General features: G+C 34.6%; 4 protein-coding genes and 1 non-coding gene across 5 annotated transcripts in view; 3 read left to right on the forward strand and 2 right to left on the reverse strand.

The window, feature by feature from the left end:
* Positions 1-209, forward strand: part of LOC112094135 — a 1,522-nt gene extending 1,313 nt beyond the window's left edge. The window contains exon 3 of the mRNA XM_024174311.1: positions 200-209. Within this exon, the coding sequence (XP_024030079.1) occupies positions 200-209 (10 nt within the window). The remainder of the gene's footprint in view (positions 1-199) is intronic.
* A 341-nt stretch (positions 210-550) lies between these two features.
* Positions 551-2,434, forward strand: LOC21398308 (uncharacterized protein At4g13200, chloroplastic). The gene is made up of 3 exons (XM_024174313.1): positions 551-853; positions 1,291-1,445; positions 2,041-2,434. The coding sequence occupies exons 1-3, from the start codon at positions 631-633 to the stop codon at positions 2,296-2,298; spliced, it is 636 nt and encodes a 211-aa protein (XP_024030081.1). The 5' UTR covers positions 551-630; the 3' UTR covers positions 2,299-2,434.
* A 406-nt stretch (positions 2,435-2,840) lies between these two features.
* Positions 2,841-6,487, reverse strand: LOC21398309 (guanine nucleotide-binding protein-like NSN1). Its single transcript, XM_010111412.2, has 9 exons — positions 6,391-6,487; positions 6,011-6,255; positions 5,805-5,913; positions 5,277-5,450; positions 4,897-5,114; positions 4,222-4,486; positions 3,924-4,103; positions 3,609-3,820; positions 2,841-3,374 (listed from the first exon to the last, which is right to left on the reverse strand). The coding sequence occupies exons 1-9, from the start codon at positions 6,407-6,409 to the stop codon at positions 3,039-3,041; spliced, it is 1,758 nt and encodes a 585-aa protein (XP_010109714.1). The 5' UTR covers positions 6,410-6,487; the 3' UTR covers positions 2,841-3,038.
* Positions 6,488-6,749: 262 nt separating this feature from the next.
* TRNAM-CAU lies at positions 6,750-6,834 on the reverse strand. Its single transcript is given in 2 exon segments — positions 6,750-6,785; positions 6,797-6,834. It is a non-coding gene; the product is annotated as a tRNA-Met (tRNA).
* A 15,147-nt stretch (positions 6,835-21,981) lies between these two features.
* Positions 21,982-25,827, forward strand: LOC21398313. The gene is made up of 9 exons (XM_024174305.1): positions 21,982-21,990; positions 22,076-22,205; positions 22,411-22,725; positions 22,854-23,076; positions 23,614-23,757; positions 23,849-23,973; positions 24,254-24,461; positions 24,953-25,203; positions 25,319-25,827. The coding sequence occupies exons 2-9, from the start codon at positions 22,093-22,095 to the stop codon at positions 25,485-25,487; spliced, it is 1,548 nt and encodes a 515-aa protein (XP_024030073.1). The 5' UTR covers positions 21,982-21,990; positions 22,076-22,092; the 3' UTR covers positions 25,488-25,827.
* The last annotated feature ends 976 nt before the right edge of the window (positions 25,828-26,803 follow it).

The raw sequence follows: 26,803 nt of genomic DNA on the forward strand, positions 1-26,803 counted from the left end.
TTTTTTTTTTTTTAGGAAATGTAATAGTATCTTTTTATTAATTTCATCAAATTGATACGAGGAAAATATTTTTGCTCTCTGTTTTTTTTAAGGAAAGTTGAGTAATATTATTAATGAGCTAAGTCGGCTTTAACAAAACGAGCAATAAATCACGAGATTCGGTTTAATCTCAAAAAGTTTGATACGTACTGATAAACAGATTTAGCTAAAACATGAGCAATCAGGCTCTTAACATAACAACACTGTCAACCTAAAATAGAGGAAAATAGGCAAAGAATGTCTTGAATTATGACACAATGAATTTATCGATTTTTAATTAGACGAGAGATTTTTGTTATTATGCCTAGACTCCAAAATAATACACCATTATTTTTCCCCCACGAAAACGACATTTTCCCTCAAAATCTTGAAACGACATTTTCCCTCAAAATTTCGTTGTCGTTTTAAGGAAAACGACACGCAATACGTTAGTTACGCGTCGTCCTCCTTCACCAGTTATTTCTTTGGATAGATCCGAGCATCCGAACCCAATTACCTGTGGGTTCCCGTTTTGACGAGAGGTTTTATTTTCCGTTTGGTTGACGAGAAAAAGAAAAGGCGAGAAAATAAGGAGAGAAAGTGACTCGAAAAATGAGCGGTGGGTTTGCAGCTTCGGCTTCTCCACCCATTGTTTCTTCTTATTTGCCTTCTAAATCCAAAACACGCCATTGCTATTCATCGAGCTTTGTCAATCCTTGTACTACAAGTAGTACAACTACCCCGGATTTCAAGCCCAGAGCCATCAGATTTTCCAAAGCAAACGGATCTCAGACAAGACTACGAGTTTTCAATAGCAGTACGAGACCTGGAGGAGGTTTCTCTCTCTCTCTCTCTCTAAAATTTTGCGTCCATAAAATTCAATGTCTTGTTGGAATTTACTGTACAAGTTCATCACAATTCTCTGTCTTTCACTTTCAATTCGACGGATAACTATTTATAAGTTTCTTTGTAAAATTCGACCATTTATTTGGGAAAACCGTGCCTTTCTCATACTTTTTGCTCTCCGAGTGTATTGCAATTAAAGGTTTGAGGTTATTAAGAATATGTGATATGGCTTTAATTTTTCTTTTGCTAAGTAAGAGAAAGAGTTTTGTTCCTATTGAACTTATTAGACTAGTCCATAATGATTAAGTTTATGTGGCTCATGTCATGGCAAAACAATTAAAACAACTTATAGTTGTTTATTATTGTCTTGAGACGATTTCTATATGTTTTATATGATGTCAGAACTGAATTAACTGAATGTTGCAGGTGATAATGAGAGCAAAAGTGTTTTGGACGCATTTTTCTTGGGAAAGGCTCTGGCAGAAGCATTGAATGAGCGTATTGAGTCCGCAGTTGGGGAGTTTTTTAGCACAATTGGTCGGCTGCAATCTGAGCAACAAAAGCAAGTGCAGGAATTCCAGGTAAAGAGCCTTTTGAGTTGCTTTCTTCAGTTTCACTACAGGTTCATGAGCTTTTCTTGTAATACCTACCGGATTAGACAAAGTTGGATTATTCTGAAACATTTTCTTTTAAGTTCATTTTTCTTTTAAATATTGAAAAAAAAAAAAAAAAAAAAAGAAAGAAAGAAAGGAAAGCTTAGGCAATTGTGTCGCACCATGAAATCAATCATTTCGGTGACATAGAAGTGTCATGTCAGATGCTAGGTAGAGTTCTATTTGGCATATTCCACTCTCTTAACACAAAGTCAATCATGCTGAGTAGGTTTATTACGTTTTCAAACAACATTTCTAGTTGTAGTGGTGCTCCCTCTTTTGAGGGAAGATCAAGATATAGTTCTAAACTTGGGCAGTTTTGCAAATGGCCTCCCGAGTTTTGTTGCAACACTTTGAAACTGTATTTGTTGCTCTACGACTCACGTGAAGGACGTGTTTTCAATGTTGCTTGAAATATAAAACCTTTTCATCAATAATTCATTCAGCAAATTCTCTTTTGGTTCTCCCCAATACGATTTAGTAGAGTTCTTACATTGCTTACCCATCAATTCATTGGTTGCAGGAAGATGTTTTAGAAAGGGCCAAAAGAGCCAAAGAGAAAGCAGCTCGTGAGGCCAGGGAGTCTCAAGGACTGATTTCCAGGTCCATTGCGGTAGAGACGGCACCGGTCGCTAATGGGACTACTTCAGTAGCCTCAACCAGCAATGATGTTAACTTGGAAGATCAACCTTTATCGTCTGAGCAAAATCCCTCGACTGTTGAGGCAGACCCAGATAATGCCAACCAAAATCCTGTTTCAAGGGTATCCAATGAAGACTGATTTCATCTTCATATGTACATGATGTGGTGGGAATGAATATTTGATGTAACCTTGTAGACCACCGCCTTTCTACAATAAAGTTTGAAAACAGTCCAAAATGGCATATAGTTATCAAAATTTTCGTTTACTTAGGCTATTCTCTTCTGGGTTGATTCCTATTTTTGTATGTCCACTACAGATTTGATGGTATGCCATTGTAACGTTGAAGCTTTACCGTTGCAGTTTAGGCTCAAGTATATCTTTGTTTTGGTGCGAGCAGTGTGGACAGAATCATCACGCATTCTGTCACATCGTCGAGTCTAATATCAAACGAGATTTTTGATTATTTTGCTTCTCAGTGTATTAAGAAAGGGTGCTGAGGAGAACTGAGCCAGAAACTTCTTAATCACGTGCTTAGAATAGTTTTTAATTTTAGTTAACCTTACTCTTCAGGATAATCATTAGGCATTTACAGTATTGGTCCACTCCTGTGTTATACTGGTGCGTGTGGACTATAGAGATTATGAAGTAAAAGAATAGGAAACAGCATTAAATCAATCTCGTATCATAACACAAAATTTTCTTATATTTGTAAGTGAATCCAATTCCAGACACTGAAATTTTCTTAAAACAGAGAAAAAAAAGGGGGACAAAAACGAACTCTGACAAGACAATAAAGAAATTGAGCCAGCCCATACAGGAATCGCCAAGCATCTGAAGGCGAACAAGATTTCCACTTCCCGTACCAGCTAATCCTTTAATTATTCTTCTCCACTCTCATCACTAACATCCATCGCAGATCCCTTCTTGATGTAATCCACCTTGAAGTCATAGTCGTCATCCAGAGCATCTACCGGGTTTGATTTATTGGTTTTTTTCCTTCTCTTCTTTTCTGCCCTTTTCAACTTTGTATTAAGCATACCTTCTGCAGCATACAGCTTCTCATTTTGCCTGCTCGTAGCCGTCTTTCCCTTTGCCTTGCCCGCATCATCATCCTCTTCGGGTTCCAACAACTGGTCATCACCATCACTATCATTATCATCAGCCATGTGGGAAGTTCCTTCCCCTTGAGTTGACATTCGTTGTTCTCCATCGTCCTGAAGGATGACCATGGAAAATGACTTAGAGATGCAGTTAATTGTTCACATGCTCACATCAGAAAACAACCGGTTGGTGTGTAATAACACAACAAAAGCTCTTGGGAAAAAATTTTAAAGAGTACTTTTTTTTGCTAACCCCTCTAAAAAAAGGTTCAAAAAAATGTATCCTAACTAACGGACCAATATCATAATAAATGGTTAATTCCATAGTTAATGGGATAGATCTCCGACCTCTACCATGTCTTCGTCAAATTTAAAAGGCTGGCTTGGAGGAACTTCAACGGGCTGGAAATCATCAACAGACTTGAGGCTCCCAATGAACGACGATTCTCCACAGTACACTTCATCGATGTTAAACTCTTTGCTAAGCTCTGAAACAATCCTTGCTTCTGAAGGTTCATCTTGAGTCCTAACTGGGGGCATAGTGTAATATGGAATTTTTCCTAAAAATATAAAATGACAGTAGACAGTTTTAGCTCGGTTACATGTTTCCATCTATTTTACAAATAGGGTTCCATCATAAAGAATACATAGCAGGGTGCATACCCTCATTCCAGTCACGCAGAACTATTCTTGCTGCTGATTCGACATCTACAACACCACCCTTTTTGAGCTTACCCCTCACAGTAGCCACCTTCTGCAGAAAGTCATCTACCGAATCAAAGTTTGGGACTTTGTATATAGTTACCAACAGTTTGGCCGGACAAAGCTTGAGAATTTCCTTCACTGTTTTCATCAAAAAACAAGGAAAGTGAGTATGCTATTTAAAATCTGCCTAAAAGTAAAAGCCAATAATGGAAGATAACCAAAATGAATCCAAGAATCCCGCTCAAGTTCAACACACCTGGACTGATAGGGTCCTCTAACTTTTCAATTCTTTTGCAATTTCGAAGGGTTATAGGCACAGCATTTTCTTTAGACCTAAGCATCACAACACCAGGACAGTCCAGCAGTTTTACATTCTTATCTAACTGAACCTCTTGTAGTGATCTGGTTAATCCTGGAGTGGACCCAACATTGGCAACATGGGATCTCTTCAAGCTATTAATGAGACTACTTTTACCAACATTCGGCAGGCCAATAATGCCCACTGTAATGGATCTCTTGATCTGCCAAAGACAAAAGAGCCCAGTTGGTCAAATAACAATGGTAAAAGTGGCACACATTTATTCAAATTCAAATTCTAACATTGATTACACAAATCATGACACAATAGGCCCACTTAAATCTCTTATAAGATGGTATTGAACAACGCTTCGGAATACAAAAGATAACACAACTATGAATATTAAACACACATAGAGATGAAACATTCATAGGCCCATACAAAACCAACATTAGGGTTCTTAAAAACAAGGGGAACATTACAAAAAGCCAATTGCTAAATAGTAAATATAAAATAATATGATTCCAGAAACCCAATTATATAATACCAACAGTGGAACCAACCACTAGGCGACAGATAACATAACAAAAGACGCTCATTTTCAAGTGGTTTTTTTCCTGGGAAGAAAATTACCTCATGGCTTCTGGAGTAATTCTTTAACAATTTAAGAAGAGTGTCAGCTCCAAGACAATCACTTGTCTGTAGAAGGTTACTCGTTTTAGCTGCCTTTGAGGAAGATTTCCACCCCAAATTCGACCTCTGCTCCTGAGTGCTACACTTGAAAGCCACAGCCGGCAATTCTTCCCGAAGATAATTGAGCCACTTCTGAACAGCTTCTCGAGGAACAAGATCTGAAAATCAAGCGCCCACTAATCAATAAAGGAAGCACAATATACAACATTTTTGCATACTTGATTTCTTTTTCTGTAAATTTAAACCAGACTTCTAAAGCTACTTATTTGGTAATGAATAAGTAAATAAAAATAAGTACATTTGTATGGCAAGGAAATTACCAATTTTATTCAGTAGCAAGACAAGATGCTTTTCAGGGCCGGATTTCAACACCATCTTTTCCATATCAATACAACGGGTGCCCAAGGGATCCCGAGCATCAAGAACTTCCAAAATGACATCTGATGCTTCTATCACTTTCACCAATTCCTTGTAGAAAGCCCTGTCTGAGCTGTCTGTTCAAGACAAAACACTTAAAAATTGAGACTTGAAAGGGAAGGTAACAAAACAAGTGGATCGCCCCTTTACAAGTCTAATTTAAGTAGATGTCCTTAGTTTTCATAAAACCTAGATTGATTAATCTTTATTAATGTACCAACGTATGGCTAATGTATCAATTCTCAACCACCTAAATTATTGATTCTTTTTTTTTTTTGAAACCTAAATTATTGATTCCTAAAATTTTAAAACACGAACATTTTTTTCTTAACAAAACTATGAACATTTACTAAACGTATGCTTTTTCTCACATATCCCAATAAGTTTGAACCTAAACTATGTTTGTTGCAACAAAAAATTCATCAACATACCACGGGCCTTCGCAAACCCAGCAGAACGATCACCAATATTTTCATCTTCTTTCGCTGACAATTTTGATACATCGTCGTCTTCTAGCAACCCTAACTTCCTCTTTTGAGCCTAAATCGCCCCCCAAAAAATAAATTAAAAAAAGATCAATATCCAATATATATATATATATACACACACACACACACATAAAAACACGAAAACAGACCCTTTCTTTGCGAGCGGCTTTCTTCTGCTCCATTTCCTCAAGAGCGCGAGCCCGGCGAGCTTCGAGAGCCTTGAGCTCCTGTTCCTTGAAAGGCCAATCATTGGGAATACCAGGGTCCTTCTCGACCTTGCGCTTGCGACCCAATCCAAGCTTTTTGGCCTCTTTCGCCTTCTTCTTGTGGTGCTCTTTCACCTTCCTTATCACCTTGTACTTCTTCCTCAATGGGATTCTTTTACTCTTACTCTCTAACCAAACATAATATCAATCAATCGATAAGCTAAATTACCAGAGCAGAAAACTAAAAGCAAATGAAAAACTGTAGCTCTTTTTCCTTAAAAAAAAAAACAAAAACAAAAACAAAAACAAAAGCTTTTGCTTACTTTTACTCTTCTTCACCATCTTCGCTCGGTGGGGAGGGATGCGCCTGAAACAGAGAGAGAGAGAGAGAGAGAGAGGCAGCCCTCTTCTGAGGTTTAAGGTTTTGGCGAAAGAGAGTGCGCAGGGCGACGACGTTTAGGGAGAGAGAGAGAGGCAGCCCTCTTTTGAGGTTTAAGGTTTTGGCGAAAGAGAGTGCGCAGGGCGACGACGTTTAGGTTTAATGTTCATGGGTTTTCAATTGGGCCTGGAGGAAGCCCAAAAGAGATTGTGGGCTGGTAGTGCTTGCTCGGCTTGTCTGTTCCTTCGGAATCTCTTTCGGCCCAATCCAAGATTGAATTCTGAGTGGAAAAAAGGAGAAAAATGGGGTGAGAGAGGCTCGAACTCTCGACCTCAGGATTACTCAGAAGCTATGAGACCTACGCGCTAGCCAACTGCGCCACCACCCCTATCTGGCCGTAATTTGTAATTTAGTTGAATAATAATAAATTAAAAACTTACATCCACTTTCTTACACCAAGAAAAAAAAAGAGTGATGGGCGCATATGATTCCTAAACTATTTGGTAGGTGATAATTTGGTCTTACTCTTTTAGTATTAGCAAAACAAATTCTAAACTCTTTAAACATTGGCAAATTAAACCTTTCTATTAATTTTTTCCAATTTTTAATAGAATACCCCATGTAAAATTCATGCGAAATCACACTACATGGTAAAATTTCATACATTGACTTAAACTTTAACAGAGTAGACTACATGGCAAAATTTCATATATTGACTTAAACTTTAACAAACTTTTTAAAATATTATAAATACAACAAAAATGATATAGTCATTATCATAATGATGTTGCCTTTTATACTATATAATGATATAATCATTATTTTAATGATATTAAATTTTGTTCTTCTTGTAATATTTTAAAAATTTTACTATAGTTAAACTCTACTATTTACAATTTACTATATTTGCTAAGAGTCTTTTTTTTTAAAGGAATTTTTTTGTTTTTTTTTCTGATATCCTTGGTCAAAATACATAAAACCCACTTGAGTATAAGGGTATAACTCTACGAGAAAAGTACATGATTTGTGATGATTCTTAAAAACTCATTATTTATGTCATTCTAAATAATTATGTGTTATTATGTCTTTTTATTTTTTTCTTATTAATTGAATGATAATTATTTATTTTTAAATTAACTAGTATAAATAATATTTTTTTTACTGGTATAAATAATATTCTAAAAAATTATATTTGCACTCGCGATATTTATTAATATATTCACTAAATTATAATTTATATTTATTATAATTTTATTCTTTATTAAAACTACAATTAAACCTATTAATGTACCACTTCATTAACCATAAATAGAAATGGTGTGTTTCTAAAAGAAATAAAAAAATATACACTCGCTTTAATTATAATTAGAAAGTATTGGTCAAACAATTAAAAGGGAAAAAAATAAAACATATCCCACTAAGGACAATGTTTTATTTATTACCTATTATTAATTTTGTTTTATATATACTTCAAAGCACCCTTCAAACGAATGACGTTTTTATTTTTATTATTATAACTAATTTTATTTATTTAATGAAAATAATTTTTTTTAATGATGAAGAATTTCGTAGAACGTTTAACGAAAGAGAAATGCAATAAATTCTAATCATTCGTTGCTTGTAAGATAACATACTTGATTATTAAAAAAAAAAACAAAAAGAAAACAACATGCAACCATATATCAGTAGTATTATGTACGATTCGCAATACCATTGTGAATATTTTTATTTGGACTTCTATAATCATAATAATTCACTCTGTAATTAATTAAAATATCTTATGAACAACTATGTTAATGTGAATTAACACATGCATATATGTATAATGTCGGTCCATAATAAGATGGACAATTTAATTCCTAATATGCTTGAGGTCCTTGGACTCACTCTCTCTAAATATTTGGTCAGCCCATTGGTCCAAATTTTCTCTCTATCCGCGTTTTTAGTTAAAGCCCTTTTTTGCCCTAGATTGCAGTAAAAAGCCAAGGGGGCAAAAAAATTTGGTGCCTGCCGTGTATGTGTGTGGGTTGTTAGTGCCCGTGGGAGTTGAGAGAGGCAAAGGGAGAAGCATTCAAAACCCTCCAAGCCCTTTTGATTTTGTTAGATCATTGAAGCTTCAACTCCGGCCGATCAAGAACGGATTCCGGCCACCATGAACGATGCCGTTCTTACGCCAAGTGGAAGAGGTAATCCTAAAACCGTTATAAATGCTTCAAAATCTAATTTGATAGTGTGTTTTTAGATTCAATGGTTTAATTGTTGTTTTAACCTCATTATATTGTGAACCCATTAATTCTAACATAAAGCTTATAAATAAAACTATTTTAAAATAATATACACAAGATGTGTTTCCTCAAATCAAATTAAGATTAGAAATGGAAGAGTATGAGGGGAATAAATGAGCTATTATGAAAATAATATGGATAAAAGATAGATTTTACAAATCTTCATCAAAGAAGTATTAATTAATTGAGACACTTATAAATTTTTGGGGTGTAAATATAATATTTCAATTTTTTTTAGAAAATTATAGAATTTAGTATAAGTCGTTATTATTGATTAATACTTTTTATTAGTATAATTATTTAATTAAAAAACTATTAATTAAAAATAACATATAAAAATTATAACTCATACACTTTAAAAAAATATTTATATTCTTTTTCTAATATTTTTCAATGTCTTGACCATTCGGCATTCTATGCCATCTAGCGGAATTAGATTCTCAAAATTTAAAAAAAAAAAAAAAGAAAAAGAAAAGACAGGATAAAACTTGAGAGAGAGATATTTTATTTCATATTTATATATAAAAAGTATTTAGGATTAATTAGAATTTGATCGTTTCCAATTTTGCGCGTGATTGTGTTTGCTTACGGGGGTCTTGTAATGGGCTGCTGTTCCTCAATACTTGTGAAGGTAATTATGTGATGAACCCAGCCACGAGAGAATGCAAGGAAGTAGCTAAAGAACCAAAACTGCCTTATGTGAAGGCTCTTTCTTTCGGGTTCGGCTTTGATCCAAAGACCAACGATTACAAGTTGGTGCGAGTTACGAGGCGGTTATCTGGCTTGAAGAACAAAGCGGAGGTATTTTCACTGAGAAGCAATTCTTGGAGATTGGTCTTCGACAATGCTTTGGAAGGAGTGAAAGTAGTAGAGCAGTTCTGAATAATGTGGTGCGTTGGTGCGGAACCTTGAAACGGGAAGCGGAATATAAACCATTGGCGATCGTCGGGTTCGATTTGGTCGATGAAGTGTTCACAGACATAATTAGAATTCCTGCAAGTCTAGCATATCGCAAGTCTCGTTATTGTTTCCATCGTTGTTGTGTGGTGAAAGATTGTCTTTCGATGGCTGCTATGTTCGAAGAGGACCATAGCCTTGAACTGTGGGTGGTGAAAGAGTATGGCGTTGAGGGATCGTGGACTAAGCAATACTGCTTCAACTTGTTTCACGTATCATTTGATATCATCGTTCGAAATCGGCTTAAGTGGCGAGCCCATATTACATGAGAGCCCGCGCTTAATCATCTTGCATCCCACTTCTGGACAAGACTTCAAAGTCATTTTTGATCGCCATAACGCTTACATTGATGGCAGATTGGCCAACTACAGAGAGAGCCTTGTTCAGATTCTTCGGGATTGAAGAATCCTAATTTCTTAAGTTAGGATTTTATAATGGTTGAAAGTTATCATCAAAAATTTCCAGGATGGTTGAATCTGTTAGAAATTAATGATTTGGTGAGAACCATCACCCAAAAGCCAAGAACATTCATATCAAATCATCAAGAATTAATAAATCTATAACCGAAAGCGTATCTGAATCCATATTAACTGATTTTTCTCTAAGACTCGTGGAATTTGCCTTCCAGATCAACACATTTTTTTAGAGAACTCTTTAACTCTTTGATGATGGGATGTCAGAAAGAATAGAATGTAACGTACGATCTGGGGACTATAACCGCTATATATAAATAACTTTTCTGTTATCTTTTGGTGTTTCTATTTTAGCCTATCATAAAAATAAAAATTATCCTTAAGTCTCTACACATTAAAAGCTCACATCCTATTAGATACATTAAAGCCCAAAATACATAAACCTTAGTAAATCACTTTTAATTGAGCTTAACCTTATATGACAGTCCATAACACATAATTATTCACATATAAGTTCAACGTTGAATTAAGGATCCAACAGAATCTACTGTAGTATTTGGGACGACATACTCTGACTGGTGATTTTTTTTTCTTTTTATTTTATTTTTATTTGTTTTAACAAGGGATCACACTGTTCAGTTTTGCGTCGATTATATTTTGTTAGTCTAGTATTTATTTTTGGCAATTCAGAACTTCATTTTTATTAAGATCCGTAATATATTATTCTTGTTTCCTTTTTTGGTGCTTGGAATCTGGTTCTTTAAGTAACTTTCATGCGAAATGTTCAAACCTACATCTGTGACTATATCTGCCTATATAATGCTAAAAGTTTAGACCTTTGTTTACTTACGGTAGGAATTTACCGTGAGTTTAAGGGAAAAATGGTCATATTAAGTCTAGACCTTATATAATTTAAATAGAAGTATGGTGTGATTACTGCATTCATTCAGTGTTGTAGCAATCACCCAAAAAAATATATATATGTATTCAGTGTTGTTGCAGAGCTTGAGTTGGGTTGGGGAAAATATGAATGCAATATCGACAGACAATCAACTGTGTTAGACATTCTGTTTCAGTTTTTCCTCTGTTTGGTATGAATGAAAACTTGAAGGAAGGAAAATGTTGGAGGGATTTTATGATAGAAATTGATAAATTGAGATGTTTACTAGGAAGGAAGTTTGGATGGAAAGGAATTTTGGGTGGAAAAATTAAGGAGTGGGTCCTACTATATTTTTTTTTTTCAAAAATTGGTGGAAAATAGAATGGAAAATGCGGACAGCTAATTAAAGTGAGCAAAGTTAGGCCCTGTTTATTTCCGATTCGAGTTTTGTTATAATAAAAAACTCTCAAAAACAGTCACGTCTAACTTTTTTATTATAGTAAAAAACTCTCACACAAAATCACATCTCAACTCAAATTAAAAACTCGAATAAACGAACTAAACGGGCCCTTACTAAACTACCATTTTTCTCCATCAACATTCCAAGCAAAAAATTTAAGCGCCAATTTTAAAAACTTAAGCAAGCGGTTGGTTTGTATTTACTAATGTATAGCAGTTGTATACTTGTATGAAAGCCATATTTCGTTGTATTTGAAACTTTATATTTAATGCATGATAGGTTGAATGTTAATGACAAATGATGATGCTAAATTATTTTTATTATTTTTTTTAGAACTAAAAAAGATATAGTTAATACTACTTTGATAAAGTGATAATTGTCACCAAAATAATTCTCTATTCTTTTAGTTTCACTTTTTATACCAAACAAGGGAAGATAAATTTATTTTCTTTCTTCTCATCGTATCAAATAACTATAGACAAAATCATAATCTTTTCTTTCCTTTTAATTTTCTATCCTTTATAATTTTCCCTTCCCTCTCATTTTCTTTCCTTGTTACCAACAGCGTGTTAAAGTTAAACCAACTTAATCAATTTAAATTGTCATCAGCTACAAATTTCAATATACATTAATAGCACACATATTCCTCGGCCCAGCTCCAAGATCAATGTAAGCATGCATATGTATACAAGCACTGCATTTATTCTATTTTGTATACATATATACATATGTATATATCTGCATTTATTCTATTTTGTATGTGTATATATATATTTATGTTTATATATTTCCAACAAAACAGCGGAAAATTGGTAGCTACAACTGGGGTGAACAGCGAAGAGACCTGAGCTCTTAGTCCAAAGAGACCTGAGCTCTTAGTTCTGAGAGCCCATTTACAAAGTTGATCAGAACTAACAGTCCTAGATCTTGATATCCACTTGAAGGAAATTAAATTAAAATTGCAAATCAATGCCATAATAGATTCAAGTTCAACCGTATCAGCACACCACCACTCTGGACAAGGCTGCAGATCATTAAAAAGATTAATTGTAACTTTTGAATCGTTCTCAATGAGAATTTCAAGGCAAGAAGCCGAAAAAGCATGCTCAGCTGCAAGCTTGATGGCCATAAATTTTGCTTCCAACGCCGACCAAGCTCTCCCCCATGTTCTGCAAAGAGGTTCCAACAACTCATCTTTTCTTCAGAACAATGCACCTGCAATACAAACAGGTCTGCATTTACTTGAACACGTAGCACAGACAAATTAGCAACATTTTGAATGACTTTTTCGTGTATAGAGAGGCTTGAATGAGTCCCTAGCTCATCAAACCCATTTTGAACAGATGACAAAGAGGTTAACTAGCAAGATTGTATACGCAGTCTAACTTTGCAAAACAATACCAATTAGAGACTGATATTGCGCAATCTTCAACAGAAGAATATGAGTGTTCAAGAACTTAATTCTGCTACGACTGACATGTGGGACTAGTTGGCCATGCAGAATCAGCAAAATTACTCGCGTTTACTCCTTACATCACCCGAATAGAAGAACAGCGTATGATTCATTTTTTATGACCCTCCAATGATGATTTTGAAGGGCTACATGAAACGATTTTGCATTGTTGTGCACTTCTTTCAGTGGATTCGGTAATCAGTGAAATGTTAATAGAGCAGTCTTTTTCTCCCCAATTTATTTAACGCAATTATCTTACTGCAGGGCATATCTCCAGAGTGTTTCTTCCTTGGAGTTTGTTTTGGTGGATTGATCACTCTTCCATTTAAGGTGAGTTTGGTTCCAAAGTTGAGTCTTTGGAGTTTTATTGTGGGGCAAATTGTTCTTTTCTTCTATCTCCGAGTAAAGATTCGTTAATAGTCTCCCGAGTAAAGATTGGTAATTAACCATTCTTTTTTTCACAACAGTTGGTGATAGGATTCCTGATGATAGAGCGCCCCTTGCCCTTGCTACGGCGACAACAGTTGTGGTATGCAAATGCATTTTATATTTTTCCTTTTTTTTTAAACAACATGAAGTTAAATTTGGAATCATTTGAATATGACTTGTGATATCACACAGGGAATTTGAACTATTTTTTCTTACGCGCTAGCTGCTTCAACGGTATTGTTCCTTTTCATGAAATGCCGGTACTCTAGGTAGCTAGATTATGTTACACAACTCTTGTCGGAGTTCCCTGAGTAGAAGATGGAAGACATTGTATGATAGAATAAAGAGATAACTTATAGACTCAATTTTTTGGATGGCAATTGTGATAAAATCTATTGAATACGACAATGGCTTTTTTATATAGAGTACTTGAGGTAGGATTTTTTTATCTCTTCTCCATGTGGGACTCTTACAACTTCAGTTGTTAGTTGTCAAAGTCTGAAAAGCAATGCCATAATAGATTATATCGTATCAGCACACCACCACTCCGGACAAGGCTGCAGATCATTAAGAAGATCAATTGCAACTTTTAAATCGTTCTCAATGAGGATTTCAAGGCAAGAAGCCGAAAAAGCATGCTCAGCTGCAAGCTTGATGGCAACAAATTTTGCTTCTAGCGCCGACCAAGCTCTCCCCCATGTTGTGCAAAGAGGTTCCAACAATTCATCTTTTCTCCAGCATAATGCACATGCTACAAACAGGTCTGTATCTACTTGAACAGGCTGCATAGACAAATTAGCAGCGTTTTGAATGACTTTCTCAGGTAAAGAGAGGCTTGAATGAGTCCCCGGCTCATCAATCCTAATTTGAACAGACGACAAAGTTGTTAACTAGCAAGACTGTATACGCAGTCTAACTTTGCAAAACAATACCAATTAGAGACTGATATTGCGCCATCTTCAACAGAAGAATATGAGTGTTCGGGAACTTAATTCTGCTACAATTGACATGTGGGACTAGTTGGCCATGTAGAATAAGTAGAATTATTCGCGTTTACTATTTACATCGCCCAAATAGAAGAACAACGTCTGATTCAATTTTTTATGACCCTCCAATGATGATTTTGAAGGGCTACGTGAGACGATTTTGCATTGTTGTGCACTTCCTTCAGTTGATTCGGTAATCAGTGAAATGTTGATAGAGCAGTCTTTTTCTCCCCAATTTATTTAACGTCGTTATCTTACTACAAGGCATATCTCTATATTGTTTCTTCCCTGGAGTTTGTTTTGGTGGATTGATCACTCTTCCATTTCAGGTGAGTTTGGTTCCAAAGTTGAGTCTTTGGAGTTTTATTGTGGGGCAAATTGTTCTTTTCTTCTGTCTCCCGAGTAAAGATTCGTTAATAGTCTCTCGAGTAAAGATTGGTAATTAACCATTTTTTTTTTCACAACAGTTGGTGATAGGATTCCTGATGATAGAGCGCCCCTTGTCCTTGCTACGGTGACAACAGTTGTGGTATGCAAATGCATTTTATATTTTTCCTTTTTTTTTAAACAGCATGAAGTTAAATTTGGAATCATTTGAATATGACTTGTGATATCACACAGGGAATTTGAACTATTTTTTCTTACGCGCTAGCTGCTTCAACGGTATTGTTCCTTTTCATGAAATGCCGGTACTCTAGGTAGCTAGATTCTGTTACACAACTCTTGTCGGAGTTCCCTGAGTAGAAGATGGAAGACATTGTACGATAGAATAAAGAGATAACTTATAGACTCAATTTTTTGGATGGCAATTGTGATAAAATCTATTGAATACGACAATGGCTTTTTTATATAGAGTACTTGAGGTAGGATTTTTTTATCTCTTCTCCATGTGGGACTCTTGTAACTTCAGTTGTTAGTTGTCAAAGTCTGAAAAGCAATGCCATAATAGATTCAACCGTATCAGCACACCACCACTCTGGACAAGGCTGCAGATCATTAAGAAGATCAATTGCAACTTTTGAATCGTTCTCAATGAGGATTTCAAGGCAATAAGCCGAAAAAGCATGCGCATCTACAAGCTTATGGCCAGAAATTTTACTTCTAGGACCGACCAAGCTCTCCCCCATGTTGTGCAAAGAGGTTCCAAAGACTCATCTTTTCTCCAGCATAATGCACCTGCTACAAACAGGTCCGCATCTACTTGAACATGCAACACAGACAAATTAGCAGCGTTTTGAATTACTTTCTCATGTATAGAGAGGCTTGCATGAGTCCCCAGCTCATCAATCCTATTTTGAACAGACGAAAAAGCTGTTAACTAGCAAGACTGTATACGTTGTCTAACTTTGCAAAACAATACCAATTAGAGACTGATATTGCGCCATCTTCAACAGAAGAATATGAGTGTTCGGGAACTTAATTCTGCTATGACTGACATGTGGGACTAGTTGGCCATGCAGAATCAACAGAATTACTCGCGTTTACTCCTTACATCGCCCGAATAGAAGAACAACGTCTGATAATGATGATTTTGAAGGGCTACGTGAGACGATTTTGCATTGTTGTGCACTTCCTTCAGTGGATTCGGTAATCAGTGAAATGTTGATAGAGCATTCTTTTTCTCCCCAATTTATTTAACGCCGTTATCTTACTGCAGGGCATATCTCCAGATTGTTTCTTCCCTGGAGTTTGTTTTGGTGGATTGATCACTCTTCCATTTTAGGTGAGTTTGGTTCCAAAGTTGAGTCTTTGAAATTTTATTGTGGGGCAAAAAAATTGTTCTTTTTTTTCTGTCTCCCGAGTAAAGATTGGTAATTAACCATTCTTTTTTCACAACAGTTGGTGATAGGATTTTTGATGATAGAGCGCCCCTTGCCCTTGCTACGGTGACAACAGTTGTGGTATGCAAATGCATTTTATATTTTTCCTTTTTTTTTTAAACAACATGAAGTTAAATTTGGAATCGTTTGAATATGACTTGTGATATCACACAGGGAATTTGAACTATTTTTTCTTACGCGCTGGCTGCTTCAACGGTATTGTTCCTTTTCATGAAATGCTGGTACTCTAGGTAGCTAGATTCTGTTACACAACTCTTATTAGAGTTCTCTGAGTAGAAGATGGAAGACATTGTACGATAGACTAAAGAGATAATTGATAGACTCAATTTTTTGGATGGCAATTGTGATAAAATCTATTGAATAATCTTCCACTTGATGCCTTTTCTTTGAGTTGTACAGATATAAGAAATACGACAATGGCTTTTTTACCATGGCACATTTGGAACTAAATGAATAGAACAAACATCAATAGACTGGTACCAAAATGTCGAACCAGAAAGCCAAATCAGTCCTACGACATTTAACTGCCTTATATTATCTTGACACTGATATTTTTATTGATACACTTGCAGATTTCTATTACATCACATCCACCTTTGAAATCTTCCACCCGAGCAGGCTGACGCAACTCCAGCGTAATGTTCTCCAGGTTTCTGGCATTGTAACAAAGCTTTTGTATGAGCTTCCTTAGCCTTAGATTACGTGAAAATTCCTCAACGTGCAAGCTTTTTAGGTTTTCATGAGGAGCTTTAACAACTTTGGTGAGCGGAATGTACAGATCAGTTGGGCCCTCTGAATGTGTGTTAACCTGTTGAAAGATGAACAACTGAATAAATGAATCAGTATCAATGGAAAATCTTGTAAGATACAAGGCTGACTTTACTAAGAATAAGAGGCACGGAATGATTTTACTAAGATACCTTCAGAATAAGAGTTGTCAACCTAGGTGCTGATTTTACTAAGATGCAGGGCCAGAACATTGTGTCGTCTTCATGAGCGGAAAAAGACACTTTCGTCTGGTTGAGAAAGGGCAGCAAAGGCATTGGCTGAAATCTTATGGACGAGTATTTGAAGACCTAGAAAAATACAAGTACTTATTAGTCATGATCAGAATACAAGTACTGTGAAATTAATACACGTTATGTTTTTTTTTTCTTTTTTCTTTTATGAGTGTTGACAAAAATGCGTATGTTAAGATGGATGAGTGGTCATACGGAAATGGATCGCATGAGGAATGAAGTTATTCTTAATAAAGTAGGTGTAGCACCAATAGAAGATAAGGTGCTCAAATGCCGCTTGAGGTGATTTGGATATGTCCAACGTAGACCGTTAGAAGTACCAGTCGTACTTGGGAGGACATTCTTATACCTAATACTAGGAGAGGGAGAGGTAAACTAAGAATTACGTTGACCGAAGTCGTTAGGAAAGACATTCTAGATCTAGACTTTCAGAAAAGTTTAATTTCGAACAGAGCCGTATAGAAAAGTGAAATCCATAGAGTCGACCCCAATTAAATTAGGATTAAGGCTTGTTGTTGTTGTTTTTTTTTTTTTTTGGTTCAAACCTTCCTTAGACAATTCTATTTCCAGCTTTTGTGCATTCACGAAGACAGCAAAAAGTTGGAATGGCCCCCGGAACACAGATGTTATATCACCCTAAAAGCAAAGTTAATGGGTTTGTATAATACCAGCAGGCAAATTATTAATTAGTATGCAACTAAAACAACAAATTTCAGAGGAAAAAGAAAAGAGAAAGAAAAAACTAAAACAGCAAAAGAAGGACCAATGCCAATATAACCCCACATGTTTATACATAAGCTTGAAAAAGATTAGGTTTAAAATAGAAGACCTTATAGAACAGAGGCTCTTTCCATTGTTTCTCAGGACCTTTTTGTCTTGAATTCCCATTTTCAAAGCACAGGGCCTCGTCGCCATCTTTTGTATTCCCCTTTGGGTTCCCATTATTCCTTTTCTCTTCATCATTCTGATCCTCTTTTGATTCACTGGAGTTCGTATCCTATACATGCTCCATGTATATTTTCCCCTGTCAATTTATACCAATTACGAGGGCATATTTAAACAAAGAATTGAAAAAATGAATAATAAGTTCCTCAGAGACGGAAGGGTACTCACCTTGCTTTTGATCACGAGTGTGCCTTCTCTTTCCATCTTCTGCGGTTGTATCCCTTCCCAGATGTCCAAGAACGAGCTTTTGATGTTTATAACACCAAATCAATATACAATTGTTAGCAAAAATTACCAATAATTCAATAACATGTAAATTGGACTAATGTTTATTATTACGCTTTTCCAGAAAGTTTCACTTTCCCCAACAATCAAAAAGAACATTCAATTTTCCCAAAGAACCCAATTATCGCTTGTTCAAGAAATTATGTGCTTAAAAAAAGTGCACATATGACAAAACGAGCATTCAGACTGTGGGACCACCTCTTGTGTCTGTATGTAGGGATTTATCTAAATTAGGATCAAAAGCATTTTTCTTGAAAAATTGAGATTATATACATTCATATTTCAAGAATTGTGAAACTATTAAAAGATTCATAAATATCGACCCCACGGGAGGGAAAGAATATAAATTTAAAAGAAAATTCTGAAACAACCAAGATTATATGATCGGACCAAGTAAAACCCCATTCAATGTCAAAATAGAACCCAAATTAAGAAATAAAAAAACTACCATTAAACCCTAATAACTGAAAAGCTAAATCAATCGCTCGTTACTTTTTCCAAGTAAGAATAATATAAAAGACAAGAAGAATAATTTGTAAAATTCACAAATATTGACACACAATCCTCGAAGGAAAGCCCAATTTCAACTATTAATATAGTCAAAATTAAGTGTGATGATTTTTTTTTATCTCTTCTCCATGTGAAACTCTTGCAATTTTAGTTGTTAGTTGTCAAAGTCTAAAAAGCGTAAAATATTAATAAATATTATTGAGACCATAATGATACTAATGAGGACAATGCAGTTCAGTTGTTAGTTGATGCTCCTTCACCTGTATAAAACTTTATATTTTTAAGTGTGTAATAGTAGTCGGTCGGTTCAGTTTAACAGACAACCTCAGCCACTGGAACCGACAACCGACCGCCCATGTGTGGTGGTCGGTCGGTTAACCGACCGTCGACAGTCAGTTTCGCTTCCGATCAGTAATGGCATTTTTATCTTTTGTTAATTACTTTTTAAAATAAGTTAGGCAGATTCATAACCACTTATATAAAAATAAGTAAATTCAAAATAATATCAGCAACTCTAAAATAGACAGATTAACAATATTGTTGAATTAAAGACGTGTCTTAAACATTGAGTTTAAAAATAGTCATTTCGTGTAAATACTTCTCATTTAGTAATGTTTCTAGGGCGGTCAAAAGCACTTTATAAAGAAGTTTGAACTTATAAAAAATGTAGTAAATAACAGATTTATGAAACTAAATTAAATAAAAAGTATATTTTAAAACTATTTGAAGTAAATAGTAATTTACTACGTAAATAATTCATTTACGACTAGTAAAAAATAATTTTTATGATATTTACATAAAAAAATATTTTTATCGGTCGTAAAAAAAATACACGTGTGAAAAAAATCTTTTTGCCCTTCTCTTTTTTTTTTTTTAAGTCTTCCCCCTTTTTTTTTTTGTTTTTTCTTTATTCTTTAAAACTTAATTCACTTCTGTAAAGTCTTCCCCCTTTTTTTTTTTTTTGTTTTTTCTTTATTCTTTAAAACTTAATTCACTTCTGTATTTTGGTCCTTTTGACCTTTTATTTTTTTCTTTTTGCACTAAAATTTTATTTTTATTTTCATTTTGATTAATTTTCTCTATAACTTATTTACTTTTCCATTTCGGTCTTTTTTTTTTCTTTTTTCTTTGTTTCTTGTCTTGAAACTTTTTTTTAAGTTCTTCATTATATATATATATATATATATTTTTTTTTTTACTTTTTACTATAAATTTATTTATTTATACATTCTACTCAAATTTCTTCCTAAACTTTCTCCCAATTCAAAGCTTGGTAACCCCAACATAAAAGATCGTATGTCGAATGGGCTATGCAGTGTTAGAATTTGAATCTATAATAGTTTACTCAAATTTGAATTTACTCTTCCCCTAAAATTGAGTATTTTCTGTTAAAATGAAAATCAAATTTATTTCATAGATGATAAAAAGGAGAAAAAACAGTAAATAACATTTTCATAGTAAATATTCAAAATAAATAGTAAAATTTTAAATATTTGGAATAACTAGGAAAAATAGCAATTTAATAGGGAAAAAAACAGAAAAAAATCCAGAATTTTGGAAGCATTTCACAAATCACGAATATACCAGGAAACAAAACTCCTTAAAAAAAACAAAACAAAACAAAAAGCAAAATAAAAGGAGGGAAATAAATCGTGAGTCCCCCTTTTGGTTCATTAATTTGGATTTTATTGATTTACACTTTTCTTATTCAAACAAAAATATTTTAATTGTGTGGTTTAATTGTGGTTCTATTTAGTGTTTAGATGTATAGTTAAAATTTTAATAAAAATAAAATTCGAATTTGTAGATGATAAGTGTAAAAATCAGATATAATAGGTATTTTTTTACTGTTTAAAAATATTTTAAATGATTAATCTTGAGGGGAGTTAATTTTAAAGGGATAAAATCATTTTGGTACCATGTACTATTGTGAAATATGTTCTTGATACTATGCATTTTTTATAATATTAAATCGGTAGCTGACACTTTCAAGAACATCTTTTTGATACGTTGAAATTGATTTTTGAGATATAAAATGACTAAACTATCCTTCTTATAAATTAAACAAAAATAAATAATTTTTTTTTAAAAAATCTAAAAATATTTTAAAACATTAAAATACTTAAAAGAAAAGAACAAAATAAAAAAGTGCATGATTTTTTTTTTCTAAATCTATGACCTTTTATTAATTAAATTAAAGGATATTAAGATCATTTTACATTTTAAAAATTAGCTTCAGGTATCAAAAAGATGTTTTTAGAAACATTGTGATACTGCTTTAATATTATTAAAAAATTAGGATATTAAGAGCATGTTTTACTATAAAAAGTATTAAAATAATTTTATCCCAACTTTAAATTGAATAATTTAACTAGATTAAAAATACTTACCAAACACAAATTTAAACTCTAGTCATCATTCTAAGGACTCGTTTATTTCACTGATTTAAATTTTATTATAGTAAAAAATTCTTAAAAACAATCACATATAATTTTTTTCACTCCAATAAAATTTTTTTTTACATAAAATTACATTTTAATTTAAATTAAAAATTCACCAGGGAGTTCTGTGGGGCGTGGCCGGTTCAATGATTCCCACTAAAACGCAGCCGTTTGATAGCTTGTGCCGCCGTTTGACCGCGACGAAACCAGGCACGCACAATTTCATCCTCATCGATTGCCATCTTCGACCTCGTTCTCAAAATCCTTTCCTTCTAAACTCGTAAGTCTGAAAATTAGCCAACCCTAATCCCTTTCTCTTCTGCTTTCAGTTCCATAAATTTGTATAATCATCTTCTTGTTTGTTCTCTGTCGTACTCCAATCTTACATTTTGCTCTGAGGATGAGTGGCCTTTCTCGGTAATTTTAGGTTTTAATGGAGTTAGGTTATGTAATTTGGGAACAATGAGAAAGGATAATTATAGCGTTACATTGTCTTTGTCTCTTTGCTTAGTAATGATTTAGCACGAGCTTCCTCTTTCTTTTTTACTTGCTGTCTTCTGGTTTTGATTCAACATCGTGCAGATTGGTTACTTAAATGGTTTTCTTATGCTCATTTATTGTGTAGATTTGCGCATAAAAGGTTGGTGGGGTCCACTGTTATCATTTTGGCTTGGAGTCATTTCATTGAATATGCGTGGTATACAATTACAATGTGTTGATTGAAGGGCAAGGACTCTTATCAATGGCGGACTATGTGGCTTCAACATCGTGCATTAATCTGTATATGCAAATAGCTGGTGTCGTCAAACATAAGGGATTCAAACCTCAGACTTCACATTTCAGAACAGTACAAAGGTCGTTTATTTTATTTTATTTTATTTTTCCTTTCTTTCATTCCATATTTGTACTTTTTATTTTTCTAGTTTTCTGGTGGGGATTTTTTGTTACTTAAATGTTTGGTCAAAAGCTTTGCGGGAAAGTGAAATGACGTGATTGAGATTTGAGCAGTGTCGGACATTATGTTTTGTCACACTCCTATAAGCTGTGGTTGTGATTGTAGGAAGTACTTCTATGGAATCTGCAACTCTATTGGGTCACCAAGGCGGAAAATGTGTGAGCTTACTGCTCCTGGCATCTCAAAGTTGAAAGTAAGTCCTCAGTCTGGGAGGTCGACTTTGAAGTGTATGTGTTTCGGGTCGTTGGTAAACTCTGAAGGCGCTACAGCTTCTAATTGGGTGCCAGTTGTTGATCAAGTGCTTCTGATGGCCAGTATATTTCTAACATACATGGCTGGAGTTATTCCTGTTAAGCAGTCTTATCAAAAGGATATCTCCAGTGAGAACAGGATTCCTGAAAGTTCAACCTCTTCTGGTAGGTAAGGGTATGCGACTTGAAGTTCAAGGTTGATGTTTCGTTGTTTGGAATAAATGGCGATTTCACTGTTACTTAGAGGTTGTGCAATGCTTCTGATTTTTCTGTTCTTGGTTCTTTAATTAATTGCAGTTCGATGACAAATGAGGAACAAGCTAATCCAAAGTATGCCTTAGATGTTGTGAAAGAGAAACTTTTGGATTCCTTGGATGCCTTTGAACGTGGAGCTAATTTGGGAAGTAGGATTCTTGAATATAATGAGAGCCGTTCAAAGCGACCTTTACATTTGAGTGCCGTTGCTGATGGTCCAAGGTTAAGACTGCTTTGGGCTATTCTTCAGCAAATTGAGGAAGAGGCAAGAGTTTTGTTCCTTGTTTTGCAATGTTACTTTGTTGGAAGGTTTTACCCTTCTTTTGAGAATTGATTCATTTACTTTACTTGGTTAAAAGTAGCAGTACCTCCCAATCTGAACCAGTATCATTTATGAATGTTCAGGACTTCTAAAAAATGCTGCGCAATGATTTCTCCTTTACAGTCGTGAAATGAGATGATTGTGTAATTTAACTGATGTAGGAGGTTTATTATAATAGTCAGTTATTTTTATTTGCATTGTCGTTTATCTTAACTTGTTAATTTAGCTTGTCTTTTGTTATTTGTTCGTTGTTGTTTGTTGAAGTGTGTCTCAAAAACTTTGTAGTTATTACGTTATCATTTTCTGAGGGCTATAAATATCCTCTCTAGCTATTGTAATGGGTGGAGTTGAATATTTAGATTATTGAAATCAAAGTTGTGTTTTTTCTCCAATTTTTGGGGTTTTCCCTTTAGCCGGGGATTTGACTTGATCTTTCCCATTCTGCTGTATCAATTTTGCTTTTCAAATGTTGTTTTGCAGGTGAATGGTATTTCAAACTCCGAATATCTTGACATGTATGATAGGTTGACCGTTTTTTCTAGAGTGATTCGAAAATCTTGTCTGCCTGTGTGCATGACTTGGTTGGAAAGAGAGCATCGCCTTGCAAATAGCAACCTTGACAAGGTAAATTGGAAAAGTCAATGTGTCATTCTGTAGTCTTTCAAAGAGCTAGTGCTTTCTCATAAAGTTCTCATTATATCATTCTTCTATCAAGGCACTTGTTTCTTTGTTACGTGCAAAGTTAAATGGTGATGATACCGTTCTGCTGAATATTAAGAACTCAGGCAAGGAAGATCTTTACGCAGATTTATTGTGCTTTCTTTGTTTTGGTTCTATCAGGTAAATTCATAGTAGAATATCTCTGCATCTCTTCTAATTTGCTAACATATCATCGCTGTTATGTCTGTTTGTTAGTTTTATCACGTTTATTCTTGCTAGCTTCATGATTTTTATGCAAAATTGGATCTGAGAGCTTTATAAAGAAAATGTCCCCTCACATGATTTAAGCTAGTTTTTGTTCACCTGTTAATTAATGATCTACTTTACTGTTACACTGGGTTTTAGAATTAAATCTGTCGTTAATCTTTATTGGGTCACTTGACCTTCATTCTTATTGTAGCAGGGCAGATTGCTGTTATAACAAGAGCTTGTATTTTTCAAATGGAGTTTCCATATTGGAAGATTTTTTGATAAATTTAGCAGAGGGGGTTGCAAGCATATATTTAGAGCTTATTTCCGTGGACAGTAATGTCTCAAATGAAATGAATAGCTTATGCTTGGCACTTTGTACTTTGTCCACACGAGAGCTTCAAAGGTTACGGAATGAGGTACATTTTTGTGGAGCTTAGTATTCTGATTATTTATTGTTATGAACAACTTGTTTATTGCATAACTACCAAAAACTTGTTTAGTGCATATCTACCAAAAACTTGTTTATTGCATAACTACCAATGACTTGTTTTTTGCATAACTACCAAAGACTTGTTTATTGCATAATTTTTGTTTTGAGTTTGCATTTTGCTGCTTTCCCGCTTTTTTCCCCTCATGCAATCATTGACTTATTCATTTTGGTACTTCTGAAACTTTTGTTCTTTATTCTTTTAGAATCTTCTTCCAAGCTATGAATCTATGATAGTAGTCTGCTACACTATAATGGTTCAAGTAACTAGACTTTTAACAGTTAACATGGCGGGGATGAGGTTTATAGGTCTGGAAGAAAACATTTATAATTTTTAGTTTTGATGTATACGTGTTATGTTATGTTACTAGTAGGTTCTAGCAAAAATCCCAAATGTAATAAAAAAATCCTTGTTATTAGGTGGCTTTAAACCAGTGGCTGTATCAAAATTTGGAGTCTGTTGCATCAATGTATGAAGATCGCTTTGACTTGTGCACGCTTCAGAGGCAACTCATTGGGGAGCCAGCCAATAGCCGCTCAGAAAAACCTTGGTGGAAGAAACTTACCTGGAGAAAATCTAATAGTGCGTCATCTCCATCATGCTATGTTGTGATAAGTCAGTTTTCAATGCCCGTAAAGCGGACAAACGAATTGCGGGCCCTTACAGGGTGGTATGCTCCTTTCAGTCATTTCATTTCCTTACATTAATCATATATCGTTTGCTTTATCATCGTATATAGTAAGCTCAATAATCCTTACCTATCACTGTTGGTTTTTGTATCACAGGAGGTATTACTTCAGCCTATTCCTAGAGTTATCCGATATTGGCATGCCATTTATTAGAGCCATTATCAACAAAGTCAGCGATATGATCTCATTCTTTTTAGTGAGCTTAATTGGGCGGTCATTGGGACTCATTTATACTGGGATTAGGCAGTCCCTGCGATGGAAGTGAGATAATAAAACTTAAAAGGGAGGTAAAATTCTTTGTTCATTGCAATTTTTCTGCTTAGGAAAGTAGGCATTCGGAAGAATTTGGTACATCTGTCAGATTAAAAAGTCCATCTTTGTTTTGGCCACTGGACGCTACCCTTATCCATAGATAATTGAAGTTGACACCGACATTGAGATAACTGTAATCAAACCCTGTTCCAGATTGGGCAAGTAATCTGGCAAAATATAAGAATAAAGTAAAATTTCACATTCTTTTCTTTGATTGGCAATTTCCATGTTGATGCTTAAGTTCCCTTTCTGGTTTCTGTGTAGAATTTCTGTCCCCTTTCAACGTTTCTTAAATGCGGTAAAACTATTATCTTTTAGCTAACTAATTGTTTCTTTTACTTTGGTGAAAGAATAAGGTGAAAGAATATATACCATTCGGTTGTCGCCTAGTGTGTGTGTATCTTTAGTTTATTTAAGTGGGGGATAAAGCTTTATATAAGGTGAGAGTTGGTGTAGTCAACTCATTGTCAGATTGAGGAAACTTTAAAGCCTGAATTCATTGTAGCTTTCTTGACTAGGCAGCCAAGCAGGGCAATCAGCGGGCAAATATCTTTAAATGCATTTAGACAGTGGTTACTGTTTTTACAAATAGTTTGTGTTAAGCTCGTTTTTTTTTTTTCTCCTGTGAAACATAATTTAATATCTGTTTTGAAATTCAAGAGAAATAAAATAAAATGAACATTAGGGCCAAGCCTTAACTCTTTTCTAGTTGAATACCTGATTTCTGCAGCTCCAGTGGCATGAGGTTGATTTACTAATCAGGTTTGATATGTTTATTACTTCAATCAAATCTGAAACTGATATTAGCTGGTTTTGTCTCACCACATTTATCATAATCTTGATACGTAATTTTGGGTGAATGGTGGTGGGAACACACCAGGGTGAGAAAATGACGGGCACATAATATAGATTATAGATCATATTACTTTTCAGAAGATCACAAGAAAAGCAAAAGGACATTTCAGGAGATAATCCTTGTGCCCACTGCCCTACCATCTTTACATGGTAATCTCTTTTGCTGAGAAACTTCTTATTATATACTAATCAATTGATAGTGTCCACACCTTTGTGCAAAGCAAGGTCTCCCACTTTAAGGCTTCTCCTTTTTAAGTGACTTTTAATTATGAGGAGGCACATTATGAGAGAACTTTGTCCTTAATTAGTGATTATTTTAGGATTAGGGTCATTGTACACCTCATTAAGAGAAGTTTTTGCTATCATCATTGAGAGAGGTTTGATTTGCTTGGTGTGGAAATTTTATAAACCAAC

The sequence above is a fragment of the Morus notabilis genome, unplaced genomic scaffold (genome assembly GCF_000414095.1).
Source record: "Morus notabilis unplaced genomic scaffold, ASM41409v2 Scaffold1032, whole genome shotgun sequence".
Classification (NCBI taxonomy): Eukaryota; Viridiplantae; Streptophyta; class Magnoliopsida; order Rosales; family Moraceae; genus Morus; species Morus notabilis.